At 43.8% G+C, this 22,837-nt stretch overlaps 1 protein-coding gene across 5 annotated transcripts in view; it reads left to right on the top strand.

Moving 5' to 3' along the window:
• Positions 1-20,085, top strand: part of LOC101674699 (neuroblastoma breakpoint family member 6-like protein) — a 28,363-nt gene extending 8,278 nt beyond the window's left edge. For 2 of the 5 annotated variants that reach the window (XM_013048001.2, XM_045083148.1), the window contains exons 4-9: positions 1,934-2,169; positions 5,855-5,906; positions 6,863-7,023; positions 9,387-9,494; positions 10,279-10,398; positions 19,600-20,085. In XM_013048001.2, the coding sequence (XP_012903455.1) occupies positions 1,934-2,169; positions 5,855-5,906; positions 6,863-7,023; positions 9,387-9,494; positions 10,279-10,398; positions 19,600-19,610 (688 nt within the window). In that variant the 3' untranslated portion in view covers positions 19,611-20,085. The other 3 variants (XM_045083150.1, XM_045083151.1, XM_045083149.1) reach the window with 3 other exon arrangements.
• Positions 20,086-22,837: the final 2,752 nt, after the last annotated feature.

Here is a 22,837-nt window from a genome sequence, read left to right as displayed (position 1 = left end):
ACTACTTCACCTGCAAAATGAAAATACAAACAGTATCATAGCCCTCAGACGGTTATGAAGATTAAATGTATGATTCTGGGGCACCTGGGTGGCTCAGGGGTGTAAGCCTCGGCCTCCGGTCCAGGGCCTGATCAGGGTCCTAGGATGGAGCCCCGCATCTGACTCTTTGCTCAGAGGGGAGCCTGTTCCCCCTCTCTCTCTGCTTGCCCCTCTCTCTGCTTGCCTCTCCGCCTCTTGTGATGTCTCTTGTGATGTCAAATAAATAAATAAAATCTTAAAAAAAAAATGCATGATTCCAAGTTAGAATCATCTGTGACACATACAAAGCTCTCAACAAATATTTTCTGTGATTATTATACTTTTATTTTTTTATAGGTGTGGCGGTTATCATTAATGGACTAACATTTTCTACCACAAGAGAGATTTTCCCAGCTTTCCAAAGTGCCCTTTCATGATACGTTTCTCCTCAACTTTGATTTTTTTTTCCCCTAAGTACCATACTATGTGGAGCACTAACTGTAGGGCTGTTGGGCAGATGGATGATCAAGCAGCTGTTATCTGGAAAATAGGTTATTAATGTGCTGAGGACTAGCATGGTCTATCCTCAGAGGGTATCAAATATAGGCCAGATTGTGGCATTCAAGATGTCTTTTAGCCCTCTGTTGAAATGAAATCTGAGAAGCTCAAGTGTGTATCTACTAAAGCAGAGATACCTGATTGAAGGAAGCCTAGGTCTGGAGCCCTCACCAGCTCTGACACTTTATAGAAGCTCTGTGGGATAGGGTTTGAAAGACGGTCTGTGTTGGGCGCCTGGGTGGCTCAGTGGGTTAGGCCGCTGCCTTCGGCTCAGGTCATGATCTCAGGGTCCTGGGATCGAGTCCCGCATCGGGCTCTCTGCTCAGCGGGGAGCCTGCTTCCTCCTCTCTCTCTGCCTGCCTCTCTGCCTACTTGTGATCTCTCTCTGTCGAATAAATAAATAAAATCTTTAAAAAAAAAAAAAAAAAAGAAAGACGGTCTGTGGAATATCACTCAGTAGGACAGCAGGGAGGAGATTCAGGCATCAGATGAGACAGATGACTATAAATGTCTAGTCCAGCTTTAGGATTATGTGGTTCTCAGTATTAACTGAATACCTGCTTGTGTGTGTACACTCTGTCGAGCACTGTAAGTTGTGTGATACGTAGTACTGTCTCTTACCTCAGAGAGCTCACAGTTTGGATTGAAGTCCATGCTAAATATTTGTATAATCATTAAAAAATGGTGAAAACCCACTTAGAGTGATGTAATTGTTGTTACTCAGAACTAACTTACTCTTCACTGTCTCCTGATTATGGCTTATTTTCATGGCACTCAAAAGAATGCTATCTTTCTTGACCCTTTCATTGATTTTTCTTTTCATCCTTTGTTTTTTTTTTTTTTTTTTTAATATTTTATTTATTTATTTGACAGAGAGAGATCACAGGTAGGAAGAGAGGCAGGCAGAGAGAGAGAGGAGAAAGCAGGCTCCCTGCTGAGCAGAGAGCCCAATGTGGGACTCGATCTCAGGACCCTGAGATCATGACCTGAGCCGAAGGCAGCAGCTTAACCCACTGAGCCACCCAGGCGCCCCTCTTTTCATCCTTTGAATCAACACCACGTGCACCCAGCCAACACTTTGGCTTGTGTGTGTGTGCACCACATTTTCTGCATAATGCTGGATGACCTATATTCCATGGAAATGGATGTGGGCTGAATTGAGGAACTGCAGGGGCATCTTTTCAAAGTAAAGTTAATTTAAAAAGAAACAAACCCAGTACTGTTTCTTCATTCCCTCTGCCACAGGCAAGTCACACAACTTGTGTAAAAATTCAACTTGGGAAATTTCTTAGGGGCCTTCTATGAGATGTCTCTGCTGAAACTCCCATAAGCTATGTGCCATTATATTTTACTTTAGGAAATATGATCCCCTGATTCAGGCTCAGGCCCGAGAACTGACCCACTTACGACAGAGGATACAGGAAGGGAAAGGTGTCTGTTATCTTTTCATTCAGCATACAAAGAGCATGGTCAAGTCTTTTAAGGGCATCCTCAGGAGCACTGACATTGCCCACTACCAGGGACAGAGATTCTGTGAACAACTGGCCCACGGAAGCCAGCTGGCAGAGAACCTTGCCAGCAAACTCGTCACTGGTAAGTTGGCTTACAAGCTATGGAGACCCTTAGATCCTCGCCAAGGTCCTTGCCTCCCGTAAGTCCCCATGCTTCCATGACTCTAAGAGTGACTTTTTAGCCAGATGTCCTGTTTTGTGCCCTTCTCAGCCTATTGATAGTGACGCTATCAGGTAGAAATACCTAGGAGCACTCACCTGGGCCCAACGTGAGCCCCCACAGACATTTCCTCTTTCTTTTAAGGATAATTGATTTACAGTAAAATGGCACACTGTAGTGTCAGTGCTGTGAGCTTTGAGAAATGCATACACAGAGGTGTAAGCGCGGCCACAACCGGGATATAGAACAGTTCCATCACCACTCAAAGTTCCTTTGTGCCTCTATGTAGTCGAACATTGTCTCCCGCCCCAGTTTCTGGCAGCCACTCTATCTGTTTTCTGTTCCTACAGATTTTCCATCTTCTGAATGTATCGGTAGTTTCTTTGTTTCTCCACTGTTGAGTACTATTCCATTATATAGATACACCACTTTTATTTATCTACTTACCCAGTGAAGGGCATTTGGATTATTTCCTGTGTGGGGCAGTTATGAATAATAGCTATCAAGATTCACATATAGGTTTTTGTGCGAAAATACATTTTCATTTCACTTCACTTGGATAAATATCTAGAAGTGGGATTGCTGGGTCACGTGGTAAGTGTATGTTTAACCAGTGTGGCTATACCATTTCAGAGTCGCACTGGCATTGTGTGAAGGTTTCAGCTGTTCCCCTATATCAACTTTTAATAATTTCAGGTTTTTGTTCTTTTGCTTTTTGTCTTTTTAGCAGTTTTAATAAGTGTAGGTGCGGGAGAAGACACTGTGGTTTTAATTTGCATTTCCTTAATAGCTAATGATTTTAAGGATCTTTTCATATGCCCATTTACTGTCCTTATATCTTTGGTGAAGCCAGTATTCAAACATTTTGTCATTTTAAAATTGAGTTGGTTGTTCTTATATTATCAAGTCTTGAGGGTTCTTTACATTTCTGGATACGAGTCCTTTATGAGATATTTAATTTGCAAATATTTTCTCCCGGACTATGGTTTATCTTTTCATTCTTTAGCAGTGTCCTCAGAGAGCAGAATTTCTTAATTTTAATGAAGTCCAATTTATGGATCATGCTTTTGTAGTTATATATCTGAGAACTCTTTGCCTAAAACAAGGTCCTTTTCCTTTCCATATAAACTTTACATTCAGCTTACCATTACCTTTTTTTTTTTAATATTTTATTTATTTGATAGAGATCACAAGTAGGCAGAGAGGCAGGCAGAGAGAGAGAGGGAAATAGGCTCCCTGCTGAGCAGAGATCCCGATGAGGGGCTCAATCCCAGGACCCTGAGATCATGACCTGAGCTGAAGGCAGAGGCTTTAACCCATTGAGCCACCCAGGCACCCCCATTACTGTTTTTAAAAAACAGCAGCAGCAACAAAATCCTCTTGGGATTTTGAGTGGCATTGTTTTTTGTTTTTTTTTTAAAGATTTTATTTATTTATTTGACAGAGAGAGATTACAAGTACTCAGAGAGGCAGGCAGAGAGAGAGAGAGAGGAGGAAGCAGGCTCCCCGCCAAGCAGAGAGCCCGACGCGGGACTCGATCCCAGGACCCTGAGATCATGACCCGAGCCGAAGGCAGCGGCTTAACCCACTGAGCCACCCAGGCGCCCCGGCATTGTTTTGAATCTATGAAAAGTTTGAGGAGGATTGACATTTTTAATAATGCTGAGGTTTTGTTTTGGGGGTTTTTTTGCCAGAGAGAGATCACAAGTAGGCGGGGAGGCGGTGGTGGTTAGGAGCAGGCTCCCTGTTGAGCAGAGACCCTGAGATCATGACCTGAGCCCAAGGCAGAGGCTTAACCCACTGAGCCTCCCAGTGCCCCAGTGCTGAGTTTTCTGGGGCACTTGAGTGGCTCAGTTGGTTGAGTGTCTGACTCTTGGTTTTGAATCAGGTCATGATCTCAGGGTCCTGGGATTGAGCCCTGTGTGGGTTCTCTCCCTCTGCCTCTCCCCTGCTCGCTCACTCTCACTGAAATAAATCTTAAAATAATACTGAGTTTTCTAACTCAGTAATAATACTGAGTTTCATAGTGCCTCGTTAGGTTGAGGAAGTTCCCTTTTTTTTTTAATTTTTTATTTTTTATAAACATATAATATAATATATTTTTATCCCCCAGGGTACAGGTATGTGAATCACCAGGTTTACACACGAGGAAGTTCCCTTTTTAAATTTATTCATATTTGAATGAACAAACAAAAATTTTGTTTTTTGTTTTATGATGGTGACTGCTGACAGTAGAGAAAATTAAGTCTCCTAATGCAAACATGAGCAGGCATGGTCCAACCAAGAAATGTTTCCAAGTTATTTGAGAAAGTTCTTTTTATTCCTTATTTTCCAAAAGTTTTATTTTGAATAGCTGTCGAACTCAGATGTATTTTATTCATTTATTGAAATGATTGAATATTATATCATAAGACCCTGGGTCCTATTAAAACCCTATGGAAATTATTTTTTAGCAGGCAGTCAACACCATTAGGTTCAGACTCCCAAGTTCTGTCTCACCTTTCAATGCCTCTGATAGGCAGCTGTTTGGGTTGGTCCAGCAAATACGTTACTCAGGTTTAGTCTGGATTAGGTGGTAGTTTATGTGGTAATTCAGTTCTCTAATCCTTTGTCATGATTCGTTGGGTCTATTCCACATATATTCGGTTTGGGGGTGAGTCCTGGGACTTTTGTCAGCTCATAGACCATTTTCTAGCCTTTCTTCTCTCTGGTATTTCTTCCATACTTTTTAGTTTCCCAAGGGTCCCTTTTCCGAATTCTTCTGTTCAGAAAGATTGAGTTCACTCAGAGATTTCTCTTCTCACACTATGTTGCAGTTCTGCATCACTGGGGCTACTTTGAGAGCGAGGAGACAAGAAAATAGAGAAATAGAAAATAAAAGGGAGCATTCTTTACACTTTTTAGGCAAGAGGTCCCTTTTTCCTGGTTCTTTTGATCAAAGAGTTAGATTCTCCATTGTGATTTAGGTCACAATTCAGCTGCCTTGACAATATAGTTCTGCAACTGTGGTGATCTCTAGTTGGGGTCAGGAAAAAAAAAGGAAGGGGAGATTCTCTTCATACACTCTGGCATGCACAGGTGCCTTTGTCCAGTCATTTGGTTAGAAGGGCTAGGTGGGTTCTCCTGAAGTTTTTGCTCCTCCGAGATTGCAGTGTGTTCTTTATGAGAGCCTAATAGGACACACAACCTTGGTCTAGCCAGCAGCTAGCTGTGTGGCAAAAATGGATGTTACAGCTGGAGAAGTCCACAAGGCAGCTGAGCAAGGATTCTGAGCATCGGACAAAAGACATTTTAAACTTTTTGCCTTGGCTTGGTAGCAGATGTCATGGTAATGATTTGCCATACCAAGAAAACACCATTCAGTGTTTCTCAGGAAAATCTGCCAGGCTACTTCTCTAAAGACACAACCTAAGCCTTCTCTCTCAGAGCCTTCTGAACAAACATGCAGAGTGTTTGTTTCCGATCATATAGGGCCTCGTATTTGTGATCAGATACGATCACATATGATCAGAAACACAGTACTGATCCTATAGGCCCTCGTATTTATAATGTGTGAAATGGGACTTGCTCAATTTCTGACTGGCTGTTTCTGTTTTTTGGCTCACAGAAAATTACAATGATAAGAAGGATGAAGATGGACAGGAGCCATTGGCACCCAGGTAAATGAATATGAAGTGATGATAGAATGGTGAAGTCTAGAGAAGATTCGAGAAGCTATAGCCACGAGGCCAAATGCCCAGATGCAGGGAAAAAACTCAAAAACTGCTGATTGTACCTATTTCTTTTCTTTTCTTTTTTACATTTTTAAAAAGATTTTATTTATTTGAGAGAGAGAGAAAGCATGAGAAGGGGGGAGAGTCAGAGGAAGAAACAGACTCCCTGCTGAGCAGGGAGCCCCATGCAAGACTCCATCCTGGCACTCCAGGATCATGACCTGAGTCAAAGGCCATTGCTTAACCACCTGAGCCACCCAAGTACCCCTGATTGTACCTGTTTCATTCATTCATCATAACAGTGTTTGTCCTTTGAAACAATGCTGTCTGTTCTCTGTGCAGTTCTTGTATTGGTTACCATTTCCTAGTAATTCATTAAGTTTAGTTAGACTAGAGTCAGTCTGACATAAGGGCCAGAGATCCCTGGTTTCTGTATTCTAAAAACCTGTACTGTTAAAAAAAAAAAAAAGAAAGAAAGAAAAAAAGAAAAGAAAAAAGAAAGAAAGGAAAAAAAAACCAGAATGAGACATTGTCTCAGGAGCCAGTATTTAGGGGACCACTTCATATTATATTAAACAAAAGTTGTCCACAGCGTTTTGAAACTGTAATCCTAGGTCTTTGTGTGTCATTGAGTGTATTTTCTCAAATAGCCGGGTCTACTTCCTCATCCACATGTTATGTAATCAGCACACAGAACAGCTGCTGCTGCTCCCTTTTGCCCAGCTCTACGTACAGTAACCCCCGTCTGAAGTAGATTGTTAATGCTTTCTTTCTCATCCAGTTGGCCTCTTTGATTTCTGGTGTCTAATCCAGGAGCTTCAGACAGGACCACTTCTAAAGCTGTGGTTCCAGGTTGCCTTTGTTTAATCTCCTGACTTCTCTCCTTCCTGGCCCCCACCCAGGCTCAGCAAGGAGCTCCAGGAGGAAGTGAATGAAGCCCAGGAAGACTCACTAGATGAACAGTATTTGACTCATTCCAGTCGCTGTGACTCTGACCAGCCTCCCAGCAGCAGTGCCTTCCTCTCTGATGTGCAGGAAGCCAGTTCTGCTGTGGAAGTCACCAGTGAGTATTCCCATTGTAAAGAGAATAAAACCACCAACATTGGAAGAATGGAGAATGAAGCTCCAGTAGCTTCTACATGCTTACTGCCTCTCTCTAGGCTGCATGAGATCATCTCTGCAGGCAGGCCCTAAAGACTGACCTTGAAACAGTGCTTAGGCTGAACGCAGTTCTGGTACCAAGTTTCAAGTATGGGTCTGTGGTGGCTCAGGTAATTTGCATTGTTCCTGGTCCACACCTCATCTCAGTCACTCTGGCCCCCGCTGGCATGTGCGAGCTGGTGGACTCCAGGCAAGCCAGACTGAGGGTGAAGGGATCATGACAGGCTCTCTGCTATCACTTCAGCTGTGTACAGAAATCTAATAGACCTCCTCTAAGATAAAGCATCTTAGTTGTATGTGTATAGGTATTGTTTATGTATCTGAGTATTGCCTGAGAAATACCAGCAGTTTTGCCTATATTTTTGGAGGTGGAGTATCATGGTTCTAGTCTCCAGTCTTCATCTCCCTTCAGATGACTTGCTTCCTTAAAAAGTTCCATCTTAGGGTGCCTGGGTGGCTTAGTGGGTTAAGCCACTGCCTTCTGCTCAGGTCATGATCTCAGGGTCCTGGGATCGAGGCCCGCATTGGGCTCTCTGCTCAGCAGGGAGCCTGCTTCCCTTCCTCTCTCTCTGCCTGTGATCTCTGTCTGTTGGATAAATAAATAAAATCTTAAAAAAAAAAAAAAAAGTTCCATCTTAGTACCAGGACATCTGCTGGCTTCCCTAAGGACAAGGCTCAGCTCTTAGCAGCCCCTGGGTAAATGGCTAGGGTTCCCATCCTTTGGGTGACACCATTTTTAAAAAATGTCTCTGGGTTTAGTCTCAGTGCTATAATCTACTCTAAACCAACAGCCAGCCTATCCACTGGGAAAAAAAGGCCTAATCTACCAGCCATGCCACTAGCATGCCCCTTTCCTAAGAAACTCCAAACTAGTCAGTGTAGTTCCTCTAGGCATATGTCCCTAGGGGAAGCAGCCTCACTGATGCGTTTGTGTGCGCGTGTGTGTGTGCACATGTGTGTGTATGTGTGTGTGTGTGTGTTTGGAGATTAAAATCTCAACCTTCATCATCTTTTCCTTTTTTGACTTTGACTTTTCTTTGAGGATAAAAGTTTGGACTATTAGAGAATTACATGTCTTAAGTCATCTTATAGGCATGAGTAAGAGACTTTTTGAGATTTTATTTATTTAGGGGCGCCTGGGTGGCTCAGTGGGTTAAAGCCTCTGCCTTTGGCTCAGGTCATGATCCCAGGGTCCTGAGATCGAGCCCTGCATCGGGCTCTCTGCTCAGCAGGGAGCCTGCTTCCTCCTCTCTCTCTGCCTGCCTCTCTGCCTACTTGTGATCTCTGTCAAATAAATAAATAAAATCTTAAAAAAATATATTTTATTTATTTATTTGAGAGAGAGAGAGACTGCAGGGGGAGGAGCAGAGAGAGAGGGGCAAATAGATTTTTTGCTGACCACGGAGCCTGATGTGGGGCTTGATCTCACATTCCTGAGATCATGACTTTAGCAGAAATCAAGAGTAAGATGCTCAATCTACTGAGCCACCCAGGCACCCCAAGAAAGAGACTATCTTTTTTTTTTTTTTTTAAGATTTTATTTATTTATTTGACAGACGGAGATCACAAGTAGGCAGAGAGAGGAGGAAGCAGACTCCTGCTGAGCAGAAAGCCCAATGTGGGGCTCGATCCCAGGACTCTGGGATCATGACCTGAGCCGAAAGCAGAGGTTTTAACCCACTGAGCCACCCAGGTGCCCCAAGAAGGAGACTATCTTAATCCACTCAGTGATCCCTGAGTTTTTAAATGTGATATAAGCCATGTTAGGTTTTGTCTTTTTGCCAATGGTGGGTACCTTTTATTACCCAGGCAGTCCCCTTACAGAGGCTTCCTCATTCCTACTTTCCATTTCACCTGGAGATGTGACATCTATTAAAGATGTTCAGTCATAAATCATGTGGGAGAGGTATTTAGTAGAGACATTCCCCGTACCAGAAAGTCTTACCTCAGCGGTGCCCACACCTTTCCCAGTACTAGATAAGCCCTACTCAGAAGGATTCTTTGGTATTTTCCTGCCTTGTGTCAACCCCCTTTATGCTTCCCAGATCCTTGTGTGAGAGGTAGTCCTGTGGAGTTTGCTTAGCACTGGACCATGCTTTGAAGTTATTTAAAGGGCTGTTAGAGGAAGTTCCTTGGTTTTCCCTGATGAAAGAGGAAGTTGGCAGAAGAATGGCAAAAGGCAGGGATCTTACTAAAAGGCCACCCCATTGGTGATAAGGATTCTCCATCTTCTACCTCATTCCCTGTCTGGTGGAATGGCTGCAGAAGATGAGATCCACAACCTGTACCAGCACCTGAGGGAAATTCTTTTCATCAATGACTGCCTTCAAGAAAAGCTGGAACATCATCTCAGCATTTCTGACCAAGGAAACGGTAGGGGGGAGCCCAAGTCTGCCTGCTTCTGGCATTATGTATCTTTCTAAGGATCTGCCGTGTGTGTGTTTCAGGGCTTCACAGATTGCAAGAACTTGATATACCTTACTTCATTTACTCTTAACAAATGGCCCAACTAGGGAGAATAGGGCAGGTATGAATATTCCTACTTTTTAGGTGAGTAAATAAGCTCAGAGATTTGCCCCAAGGCTGAGTTATGCCTCCATCTTTGAGTTGTCTGGCCTCCTAAACCCTCCTTGTGACTCCTCTGCTATATCCTTTCTGCTGCCCCTCTCCTCTCGCATGGTGGTCATCCAGTAGAACTCAGGTTGCTGAGTAACGCCTTCAGCAGAGTGAGGGTCTCTGCTGCTGCCATCCTCATCCCCTTCTCTAATGTCTTCATTACTCTTCATTGTCCCCAGCGTGGTTCTTCTCCTCACATCCTTCTTCTGGATTGCACTCACACAGGGGCCATCATTCCTCAGTCTTGGACTGGGTCAGAACAGTGACTGGGCCTCTTCTCCACACCAAAGCAGCAGCTATATCGTGAGAAAAGTGTCCTTCATAATTTCAGGCATTGGGTGTGATAATACTAATGAATGAGCTGGTACTTGTTAAGGGCCTTGTGAAAATTAAGCTTCTCTCCCATTACACTGAAGACCCAACCTTTGGGTCCCCAAACTTTTCTTATGGGCTGAGAAAGAAGGGAGAAGGAATTGCAGAAAGCATTATCTCAAATGAATGTGTTTAACTTGGCCTAAACTGTAATTATTTCCTGGACTAGGATGCACGTCTAACCTTAACAGGCAGAGCTTGGAGTCTGCTTCCCAGCTGTACAATGAAAACAGAAGTATCAGGGAAGAAAATCTGAGCCTTCTGGCTCACCTGAATCGTATTTCCAGAGGTAAGTGGTCAAAACCCACGAGACAGTCTATCGCCCTGGACCCTCAAGGACGACAATCTGCCTCCTTGTCTTGTGCTCTTCTTATTTTTCCAGCGACATGCTTATATATCCTCACACAGCCAATGAGCGCATAGGGTACAGAAGGGGGCGAATCACAGAGGGAGCCTAAGCAAGATGACTGCGCCAGCAACCAATGATATACGCTTCTTCTTAGGGCGTTCTGCTTAGTCTTATGAGGCAACTTTTCTTGGCAGCTCGCCATCTTTTAATGGCGGAGGCCACCCTGGCCAGGGGCCTGCCTCCAACAACGGTCACTTTCAGCCTTCTTGTCTCTTGCCATACCCAGCTATAAAAACAAAAAGTGTTCAGGAGGCCACAGCTACCCAAAGCCTCGTGACTCACAATTCTCCATGTAGAGAGGGCTCCCTCTTAGGTGCTCCCTCTACAAGTCCCCAGACTCCAGGCTCCACGAAGGAATACCTCTGAGAAATGCATCATTTTAGGTATAAACCACACCTCACTAATGCAAGCCTGAGAAGAAAAGAACAATCCTCAAAGGTCAGAGGACATAAAACAATAATTTTAATTGAGTAAAATTTGCCAAGATTAGATAAACTCTGTCTTAGAATGCTGAAAGAACAAGCAAACAGAATTTAGAGGTCAGTAGTCTTTGAGGAAATGTGAGGACCAGAAATGAGTTTAAAAGGAGCAAAACCCCAATTTTGAAATGGATGAAAATAGGGCACTAAAAAATTGAGATAAGTGTAGCTTATACTGATCCTTGGCAAAATACAAATTCATTGCACTAAAACGATAATATTCCAGTCACCTTATGGTTCCCAGCTCGTACTATTGAGAAAAGTCAAATCAAACCAAATTACCCTCAGGTTGGCAAAAATATTCACAAACCTGCAAAATATCTTCCACCTATGCCCTATACACCAGACTCAGTATTTACTAAGTTTTTGCCATGTGTAATGCCCACCTCAATAGACATTCCTGCCTGATCTTGTAGGTGTCAGTTAAGAAAGCTCCCCTAAGGGGTGCCTGGGTGGCTCAGTGGGTTAAGCCTCTGCCTTCAGCTCAAGTCATGGCCTCAGCGTCCTGGGATTGAGCCCCACATCAGGCTCCCTGCTCAGGGATTCTCCGTCTCCCTCAGCTGCTCCCCCTGCTTGTGTCCCCTCTCTTGCTGTCTCTCTATCAAATGAATAAATAAATAAAATCTTTAAAAACAAAAATTAAAAAATGATTTTACTTATTGGAGAGAGAGAGAGCACGTGTGTGTACACGGGCTGGGGCAGGGGCAGTGGGAAAGCGAGAAGAAAACTCCCTACTGACTCACTGAGCAGGGAGCCCGATGTGGGCGCTCAGTCGCAGGACCCTGGGATCATGACCTGAGCCAAAGACAGACAAAACTGAGCCACACAGGCACCCCTCCTTTTGCCTTCTTGTACGTTGCTTTTGTTTCCAAGGACTTTTCTAAATAGGACAGACTTCAGATTACTGGAACCAGTTGCCTGGTGGCTCAGAGAGTGGAAGGACCTGGGAGTTTGTATCAATCCCAGAGACCCTACCTGTAAATCATTATCCATGATCCATAGGTATAGGCAAAGGAAAGCCCAGCTGCTTGACCTGAGGAAGACTTTGTGTTGAATTAACTTTGGGAAAGTGTAATCTAGAGGTGAACTTGGGAAAGACCCAGATAAATAAACAGAAGGAAATCCAATTGAGAAAGAGATTCACGTCAAATCAAAAGAGGGAAGAGTTAAATCTTTAGGTCCCGTGGGAAAGAAGCCCATGGTGAGACAGCTAGAGAGAAACAAAGAGAACCATGGGAAATAGGGCTGGTCTCCTAAGTAGCTTTATTTTTTTATTTTATTCTTATTTCTTTATTTGACAGAGACACAGCGAGAGGGGGAACACAATCAGGGGGAATAGGCGAGGGAGAAGCAGGCTTCCCGGCTGAGCAGGGAGCCCCGTTGTCAGATGCTTAACAACTGAGCCACCCAGGTGCCCCTCCTGAGTACCTTTAACTCATGCTGTCATTGTAAGAACCTGGTAAGGTTTTGCCTAACACAAATTCCCATATATCACAGCTAGAGGTTCTGATTAAAATGGTTTCACAGGTGTTTGGGGTATTAGTTTTTAAAAGTTTCTAGGTGATTCAAATATGTGGCTACGAATGAGAAGGACCACCAGTCTACTAAGATCTCGGCTCATCAGTACAGAAGTATCCCAAATAATGCAATTACTTAACGAAAGGCCCATGCTAGCCATTGATGGGATTTGCATTCCTCTTTCAACAGTCTTGTTTGTATAGCATGGAAAAAAAGAGAAAAGAAGAGGTAGATGAATAGGTTAGATCTATAACTGATCTCTAGAGCAGATAAAGGAAATGAAGATTTTAGATATTTTGGGGGGAGATTGGATGTTTTAACTTGAAAATAATCTTTACACCAAATCTGATGCCTTCAAATGCTTTTAGATCTTACTGTCCTAAAGAGAATATAGCAGCAAAAAAATCTAAAACTTTAGAGAACAAATTTGTATTTATACTTGGCTTCCCTATGCTGAAGTGAAATATTTAAAAATAAAATCTTTCCCCAAGAATTAGTTTGGAAAGAATTTAGTCGTAAGGAACACCTAAGATGAGAAATTACTTTTTGAGTTTTCACTTAGAAACTCAGTTGACCTAGTGGAAATATTCCTCCAAATGTTCCTAAGGAGCCTCTGTGTTGCCATGGGAACTGGGGAGACCTCCAGCCTTTGGTGCTTCTACCTAGCCAGACCAGAAGGGGTTACTGAAGGTTCTTGGTCTTGTCACAAGAAGAAATTCAAAGACAGACATGTAGTCCAGTGGATTTAGTAAAGAAGCAGGAAAGTTCGTTAAAGCAAAAAATACACTCTTAAGCTATAAGAGCAGGCAAGCTCAGGAGAGAGGTAGAGCAGCATCCCCTGGGGGTTGGGTTTCTTACAGTCGCAGTTGTTAACTAGGGGGGTGGGAAGCAGGGCTTTGACTTTTTCGTCCTAATTTGGTCAGGGGTTTCCTGTTATGGCATTGCCATCTTAGCTGGTCTGGTTTGATCTCGCTTCTTGTAGTGTTGAAATGCCAATAGAGTATTACCCCCACCTTAAAAGACCACCAGAGACGTGAGTCAAAGCCAATCAGCAAGGGTCGTTTATTGCAGGTTCCAACCTGGACCTCTGCGCCGCTCGTTGCCGATAACGCCGAGAGGTCCAGAGCTGGGTTGGTGCAGGGTTTTTATAGACAGGTACAAACAAGTTTCGGGTGGCGCTGAGCTGATTGATTGACAGTTTGAACAGGCATACTTGGCATCAGTGAATTGGGTCAGGGGACCCCGCGCAAAAGCAGACAAAGCAATCTTACAGAAGCAGAACTGGCCGGTTAGCCCACACATGCGAAAAAAGCACTATCAGGATATTGAAGGCCTGGTTACTATCAAGTAAAGACAATTGGGAGTCTCCTGGTGGAATGTTACATTCCTGCTATCAAGCATCCTTGTTAATGAGATTTAGGTTTAGAAGAAATTTAACTTTATTTACTTTTCCTTCTACCTCTGCCTCCTTCGGTTTTTTTATGGAGGGGAGGGTGACATTAGGGTTTGAGGAACTGAGTTCTGTGTCCCTGGAAATTGGGCTATTGATAAGGTAACTTCTTTGTTTGTAAATCTCAAGGACATTTGCAAACCAAGGGAGACTCCTGTCTTGCAGGATTGTGATCTCAGCAAGTTAACCATTTATCATTTTATGGCAGTCAGGGGTGCCTGAGGAATGCTACACATATGGAGGGGAGCGGGTGAAGGGGGGGTGCAAGGCGCCAGCCTTTGCTTTGTCCTCAGCCAGCCTCCTGCTCCTTCAGTGTGTTGGCCAGGACTGGCCTCTGACCCTCCCAGTAGCTGCCCATGACCATCTCATTGACCTCCATATCCTGTCAGAACCTAACTTCCTACTCTAACAACCTGATGGAAAATTAATGTTACAGGCTCTTGGCTCTAAAGGGTGTAAATGGATCAGTCCAAGCTTTAACTTTGCTTTTATTTGCTAATTTTCCCTTTTCTCTTTCTGATGATTCCTCTCTTTCTCTGTAATCTCTTAAGAAGAGACTCTATAGTCTTATTCCTGTCCCAGCCAAGGTACTCAATATAGCTTGGAGCCCATTGGCTTCCTGTTGGCTTCCTCCAGATTGGAGCCGTTCCTCTCCCTTTTTTTCTTAAACTTTGTGACATACTAAAAAGGCTCAAGGCATGGATCTTAGCCTCAGGATTTTCATTTATGGGTCTTATGTCTTTAATTACTACTTGACCTATTGATACCACGATTTCAAGGCCAAAAGTGGAATTGGATTTGGATAGTAAATGGATTCCAGTACCAATTCAAGCTTGGAGGGGGGATGTTTCCACAACAATAATTTTTGGGGACACCAAAAATTGAATTCCATTCTGATATTACCTACCAGGTTTACCGAGTAGAAGATAGCATTAGGTTCCACAGGTTAAGGGTTCAGTCCTGTGAGACTGCCCCTACCCTGGCCCCCACTTCAGATGCTGGTAGCAAATCCAAGTTGTCACCTGTATATCTTGACTATAAATCAATTCCCTGAGAACCCCCTCTTAGGGTCTGATTAATTTGCTAGAGTGTCTCACAGAAGTCAGAGGAACATTTTACTTACTAGATTACTGGTTTATTTTTTCCATGTATATGTGTGTGTGATCGCTGCGCCCAGTGTGGGGACTGGAACTCATGATCAAGAGTTGCATGCTTGGGGCGCCTGGGTCTGCCTTCAGCTCAGGTCATGGTCTCAGGGTCCTGGGATGGAGCCCCGCTCTCTGCTCAAAGGGGAGCCTGCTTATCCCCCTTTCTCTCTGCCTGAGTCTCTGCCTACTTGTGATCTCTGTCAAATAAATAAAATCTTAAAAAAAAAAAAAGTTTCATGCTCTACTGACTCAGTCAGCCAGGAGCCCTGATTACTGGCTTATTTTAAAAGGGTTTAACTCAGGAACAGCCAGAGGAAGAGATGCATAGGGCAAGTCATGGGGAAAAGGTACAGAGCTTCCCTGCTTTCTGTGGGAGCTCTACTCTCCCAACACCTCCACATATTCACCAACCCAGAAACACTCTGAACCCACATCTTTTGGGTTTTTAATGGAGGCTTCAATTACGTAGGGATGATTGAATAAATCATTGGCAGTTGACTGAAGTCAACTTCAGCCCCTCTCTCATCCTCAGAGGTCAGGGGGATATGTAAGACTAAAAGTTTTGGGGGCGCCTAGGTGGCTCAATGGGTTAAGCTTCTATCTTCGCTCAGGTCATGATCTCAGGGTCCTGGGATAGAGCCCTGGATCAGGCTCTCTGCTCAATGGGGAGCCTGCTTCCCCCCCACACCCCTACCCCGCCTGCCTCTGCCTACTTGTGATCTCTGTCTGTCAAATAAATAAAATCTTTTAAAAAATTTAAAAAGACTAAAAGTTTGAACTTTCCAAATAGTAAGGTTGGTAATCACCTTCCATTCCTCCAGGGCTTTCCCAAGGTCACCTCATTAATATAACAAAAGACTAATGCCAAGCATTTTAAGAGTTCTGCCAGAAACTAGAACAAAGATCAAATTTACATTTCTTATACATCACAATATTACAGATTGTGTGTAAGGACCCTGCTGTTTTTCACATTCTAGGACTCCTACCTTGGTATCACCCTCCCATATATATATATACACACATATATATAATAGTATATTTATACACATATGTATATGTGTATATATATATGAATGACATGTATTAGGAGCATGAAAATCTTTTTTCATGCAAAGTATGCTCTTATTTCTAGTACAGACTATTTCTGAATATACATGTTTGAAGCAAGGCACATCTCCTGGGAGGTGTAAAAGGTCTTCATTTTTCTTCAGAAGAGTAGAATGTAGAATAAATTGATCCTGAGGGAGGTGATGGGAGGTGATGAAGTCCCAGAACCTAAGTCAATTGTGAACTGTTACAACAGAATTCTTCAGGTGGCAATTTATGAATCAGTTAAGTAGAAAACAAGCTTACCAGCAGATTTAAATACTCTTAGTTTCTTTGCAGTAAGAAGTCAAAAGCACAAACCTACATCCAGTAATTAATGACTTAGCATTTTATCCTATTTGGTTAGGACCTGGATGTCCACAATTTAATTCCATTTGTCATCCAAGCAAAACTTTAAAACTTTCAGGTTACCAAAGACTTTGAAAGCTACTTCAGCAATTACCCATTAGAACTTTGAGACAGACAATTAACCATCAGTTTAGTCATTTCTTTGCTAACAAATTTTAATAAATAACACGAGCTTATTTGACCTTCAGTAAATTTTGAAGTTTCACATTTACTGCTGATAACTTAAAAGACATGTCTATCTTAATTAAACCAACAAACTTAACTTAATTCCAATACTGATTTACTTTTCACCTGGGCCCACTCCAATTTGAATGTTTACCTGAGACATGCGTGGGAAGATCTGGAGTGGGTGTGTTAGGTCCAGGGGGTACTCTTCTTGCTCCTTGACAGTGAAGAGAGAAGGAGCCGTGGTGCATGATCTAGAAGCTAGTCATGCAGGCTGCACGCACCTTGGTGCAGAAACAGAAGGGGAAAACAGAGGAAACAAAGTGCTGCCAGGAGGCAGAGAAGGGATTCCTGGTTTCAGAGCTCATAAGCCCCAACAGAGGAGCAGATGCCATGCTTTCCCACCAGCAAGGGGGGAGGGGTTAGGCAGTCCAAGTCAGGCCAGAGAACACAGGGAAACTTCCCCGAAACAAAGAGTTTCGGCAGCTGCTTGGGAATATTCCTTATAGTCTCTGTCTCGAGTTAGACCAACCCCAGTTGGCTCCAGTTATAGCCATTAACACGGGAAGTGAGTGAGGGAGAAGCCCCCACATCTATTAGGAGAAACAGAGAGAAATAAAGCCAGAGTCCCCTTTGCTAGGGATGGCCCAGCAACCTGGGTTTACTAGAAGAAGGCTTATTTACGGTAATTACCATCCAATATGTCAGGAGAAAGTTTACTAGCTGACTCATTTGGGCAAACACATTCCGCAAAAGCCCCTTAGTCTGGGGTCCTGGTGCAGAGCAATGAAGGCCTAGGTATGAGCAATGCAGGCACCCTAGGTCCATTTGCCCTGTTTCCTGCAGAGATCTAACTGATAGATCCCACTGAGGCCATGCAGTGTTACAGGAGCTCAGTCCTTTCCTAAGTTTTGCAATCCAAATCATTTCCAGTGGGTTAAAAGGCACCCCCAAGGTAGAGTCCTTGGGAACTGAAGAAGCCTACTGAGGCCATGCTTCCAGAAAAGTAAAGAAGGTCCATTACCAAATCCCCCCTGACTCCTGGGTAGTGTCCCACGCAGGATATGTCAGAGGTTCCTGTGTGTCAAAAGCGACCTGAGGCGTCCCTCAATATACGCTATTGATCACCATCCTGCCTTCCCCAGAAGGCATTCCTGCCGTAAGAGGCCCTGGAGGGGTGCCGGCGTCCCTCCACTTCCCCATCGCATCCTAGGCTACAGATGGGTGCCTGGTGAATGGACTAAAATGCTTGTGCCATGCTATCGTATGTCCTGAAGACTGCATACTGTTTTGCCATATTAACCCATGGTAATACTAGAAAAGTTTGGCAAGGGGAAATTACCCAATTTCATAGCTTTAGGTGGTTTGCAGAAGACACTGACAAGAAACAGTAAAGTCTGAAATCCATCATGGTCTATGCGACATTCCAACACATGTGGCCCTTGCAGCCAACTTCCCTAGGAAACGGTCCCCGGTTGCGTTTTAATTCAATCGGGTACTGGTTTCGGCCGGCTCCCAGTGGAGGTCTCGCAGCCAGAAGTGGCTAGACCGGGCCTGTGGAGGGGATCACATTAGATCAATCAGGAGGAAACCTCACACGGGAGTCTTAAGATTAGCAGCCGTCCTGGTGACTTAGGTGGCTGTCCCGTGCCCAAGAGAGACAACTTTCTATAAGAACAGGAATAAAGAGAGGCCATCAAGTTTCTGGGTCTTATTGCCATTCCGGCCAGGGTACTAGCTTACAGCCAAAAGGCAGACGTTCTCCTCCCCGTAGAGTAGCCATGGGCTAGAGGATTACAGCCTGAGCAATTGATATGCAAGTGTTCCAATAAGACAATACTCCTTGAAAAAGCCCTGGAATGAGAGTATAGGAAAAGGAGAGAAAGTACTCACCAATTTTGCACCGAAGCTCAGAGTCCAAATGTAAAGACTCACAAGCCTCCTGGCTGGCTCGCCAAAAATGATGAAGTCCCAGAACCTAAGTCAGGTTCGGTGGGGTGAGGAGGTTCGGAGCCAACGACTAAAGAAAGAATTCTTAAGACGTCATTGGTGCAAAATGGTGGTTTATTAAAGCACGGGGACAGGACCCATGGGCAGGAAGAGCTGCTGCCGCCCCGGGTTGTGAGGGGTGGTTGGTTATATACACAGGAGTTGGGTAGGTGAGGACAAAGGGGTGTTCAGAAGGGCTATTGGGGCAAAGAATACTATCAGGATATTGAAGGCTTAGTTGCTATCAAGTAAAGACAATTGAGAGTCTCCTGGTGGAATGTTACATTCCTGCTATCAAGCATACTTGTTAATGAGATTTAAGTTTAGAAGAAATTTAACTTTATTTACTTTTCCTTCTACTTCCACCTCCTTCGGTTTTTATGGAGGGGAGGGTAACATTAGGCTTGAGGAACTGAGTTCTGTGTCTCTGGAAATTGGGCTATTGATAAGGTAACTTCTTTGTTGTAATCTCAAGGACATTTGCAAACCAAGGGAGACTCCTGTCTTGCAGGATTGTGATCTCAGCAAGTTAACTATTTATCGTTTTATGGCAGTCAGCTCTTGCTTTGTCCTCAGCCAGCCTCCTGCTCCCTCATCAGTAGGGATCTGTCTAGCCCACTTGCAGCAGTTTGAGCAGGGCTATCAGCATTATGAGGTGGTCGGACCCTGTATTCTACACCACAGGGCACATGATATATTTTAAAGGACTTACCTTCTAATCTGCTAGTGTAACTATTTCCAGACTGTAGTTTACCACCACAACTTACCCACTTTTCAGGTTGCACTCGGCTTCACTTCTTCCTTAGCTGTCACTTCAGCCTCAAATAGCAGAACTAATAAAAAATTCTCATTTAATTTTTTTTCTCTTTTATTTCAGGTAAGAACTAACAGTGGAAATACGAAAACTTCTTATTTCAGCAACGCTTAGTCATAAATAGTTTCCCCATTGATGAGAAAAACTAAAAAAAAAAAAAAAAAAAAAAAAAAAAGTGAAATTCCCAAATATGAAAGCAAGAAGACTTCATCTCTCAGAATCAACTTTCACAGCCACTCTAGATTTTTACTCCAGATGGATCGTTTGCAGAAATCTCAGCTCTTCAGCCTGCAAATTTGACAACTACGTAAGAAACATCAATATGCGGATTCACTGATGATTGTGAGATGCCTCACCCTTTTCTCTCCCCACCCCCATCCTGTGGATAACTGGAGTCAGCAGCAGCTGGAAGAAAATGTCAAGGACTTGGATCAAGAATAAGCCAGAATAATGTCTTTGCAGACTGTTCATCAGCTCTTCAGCACATGTCCATTTCCTTGAAGGATGAAAGTTTAGAAATCTCAAAGAATAGAGTTTATTTTATATATACTCTGTTGCCTGTCATTTTTCTCTAACAATTCAAATTTACAAAGTGTTCTTTCTCCACCTAACAACAGGAAACTCAGTATGTCTGCTATATTTATACCCCAGAGTGACAGCAACCAAGGCTGGATGCATCACTTCATTCCAAAATTAAATGTTATTGAGCACCTGGTATTAGATACAAAAACTACATTGTGTCTCACACTCTGGGAACTGAGATAACTCAGGCAAAAATTCTACCTTTACAGGTGTCTCTAAGCAGGGCAGCAGTCTCATATGTGTCTACTGGTGAGGAACCCAAAGAAAGGATGATACTGATGAAGTTCTAGAACCGAAGTGGGGTTCAGTGGGCTGAGGTCCGGAGCTGATGACCAAGAAAGAATTCTTGAGACATCTTTGGTGCAAAATGGTGGTTTATTAAAGCACGGGGACAGGACCCGTGGGCAGGAAGAGCTGCTGCCCTGCGTTGTGAGGGATGGCAGGTTATATACCTTGCCGTTGGGGGAAGGTGAGGGGGAGGGAGGTTTCAACGGAGTTTTCATATGTTAAGGAGGGCCTACAAGGTGCGGGAGGAGGCCTTGCCCTTGTAGCTTGATCAATGTCGTCTTTAGGCCAGCCATTAACATGAACATAGTTGGGAGATTCTTGGTGGGGTGTTATGATCCTGCTATCATTTACATTCCCTTCTACCTCAGCCTCCTCCAGTTTCGTTTATGGTGGGGAGGGAGACATTAGGGCTTGAGGAACTTAAGAGTTATTTGCCTCTGGAACTTTGTGCTATTGATAAGGTTGAAGGAACAGGAGGCTGGCTGAGGACAAAGCAAAAGCTGGCGCCTTGCACCCCCCCTTCACCCGCTCCCCTCCATATGTGTAGCATTCCTTAGGCACCCCTGACTGCCATAAAATGATAAATAGTTAACTTGCAGAGATCACAGTCCTGCAAGACAGGAGTCTCCCCTGGTTTGCAAATATCCTTGAGATTTACAACAAAGAAGTTACCTTATCAATAGCCCTAATGTCACCCTCCCCTCCATGAAAAACAGAAGGAGGCGGAGGTAGAAGGAAAAGTAAATACTTCTAAACCTAAATCTCATTAACAGGGATGCTTGATAGCAGGAATGTAACATTCCACCAGGAGACTCCCAATTGTGTTCAAACTATCAATCAATAAGCTCAGCCCCACCTGAAACTTGTTTTTATCTGTCTATAAAAATCCTGCACCGACCCAGCTCCGGACCTCTCGGCGTTATCAGCAATGAGCTCCCGCAGAGGTCCAGGTTCGAACCTGCAATAAACGACCCTTGCTGATTGGCTTTGACTCACGTCTCTGGTGGTCTTTTAAGGTGGGGGTAATACTCAATTGGCATTTCAAGTTAACCTCCCTGTTTGTAGATCTCCAGGACATTTGTAGAGCAAGGGAGATTCCTGTCTTGCAGGATTGTGATCTCTGCGAGTTAACTATTTGTTTATCGTTTATGGCAGTCAGGGGTGCCTGAGGAATGCTACACATATTATGGAGGGGAGCGGGTGGAGAGGGGGTGCAAGGCGCCAGCTTTTGCTTTGTCTTCAGCCAGCCTCCTGCTCCCTCATCAATACAATCACTGCCTGAGAAGGATCCTGAGGATTTCTGTTCACCCTTGTACTTTCTGCATAGGTCTAGCAAAAGTTGCATCCTAGAGGTCTCTGTTTAGAGGACACAGAGAGAAATAGTGTATCTACAGGAACTGGTAGGTTTCAGATAACTCCACTCTCATTTGGATTTTTTTTAAGATTTATTTATTTGATAGAGATTACAAGTAGTCAGAGAGGCAGACAGAGAGAGAGGAAGGGAAGCTGGCTCCCTACGCTGAGCAGAGAGCCCAATGTGGGACTCGATGCCAAGACCCTGGGATCATGACCTGAGCCGAAGGCAGAGACTTTAACCCAGTGAGCTATCCAGGCGCCCCTGGATTTTTTTTTTTTTTAAGATTTTATTGGACAGAGATTGCAAGTAGGCAGAGAAGGGGGTGGGGGGCCCTCGTTTGTATTTTTTTCCCTGAATAAGTACCCATTGATTTGTCTTTTGCAATTAAATATGAAAGCCAGACATCTTGTTCTGAAGCTTTGAAACATATAAAGTAGCCTCAAACCTACCAGGTTTCCAGGCTTGAAAGTTGATTAATGTAGGAAGGACAAATCCTAGATGGCAGGAAAGGATCCTTTAGATGGGTGTGTACAGCAAACTAGTGACGTACATTTTCTTCTACTGGTAGGTAGTATTGAGGACTGCCATACCTTTTTGCAAGGGGGGAGACCCATAGAGGGCCAATTTTTAGTCCAGGAGTGAGCTGTTCAGTATCCTAAATTTTACAATCAAAATTATTTTCTTCGAAACATTTCCAACCGGGGCGCCTGGGTGGCTCAGTGGTTAAAGCCTCTACTTTCGGCTCAGGTCATGATCCCAGGGTCCTGGGATTGAGCACCGCATCTGGTTCTCTGCTCAGCAGGGAGCCTGCTTCCCTTTCTCTCTGCCTGCCGCTCTGCCTACTTGTGATCTCTGTCAAATAAATAAAATTCTTTAAAAAAAAATAGGAGCAACAATGAACTTAAATGAACTCATCATTTTGAGTCTTAGCTTTAGTCCACGATTGGCAGGGTCCACCGGCAAGCGGCATCCATCTCTGGAGGGCTTTCTTGTCCTTGGCTCCTTTGATGTAACTTGCGCAAATCCAGGCTCCATCGCCCTCAACTTCTACCAGCGTGAGGGTGGTTGAGATGA

The sequence above is a fragment of the Mustela putorius genome, unplaced genomic scaffold (genome assembly GCF_011764305.1).
Source record: "Mustela putorius furo isolate JIRA1106 unplaced genomic scaffold, ASM1176430v1.1 tig00000695_pilon_pilon_pilon, whole genome shotgun sequence".
Classification (NCBI taxonomy): Eukaryota; Metazoa; Chordata; class Mammalia; order Carnivora; family Mustelidae; genus Mustela; species Mustela putorius.
The sequence above is the reverse complement of the archived record's forward strand: the minus strand, read 5'-3'. Positions and strand labels throughout refer to the sequence as shown.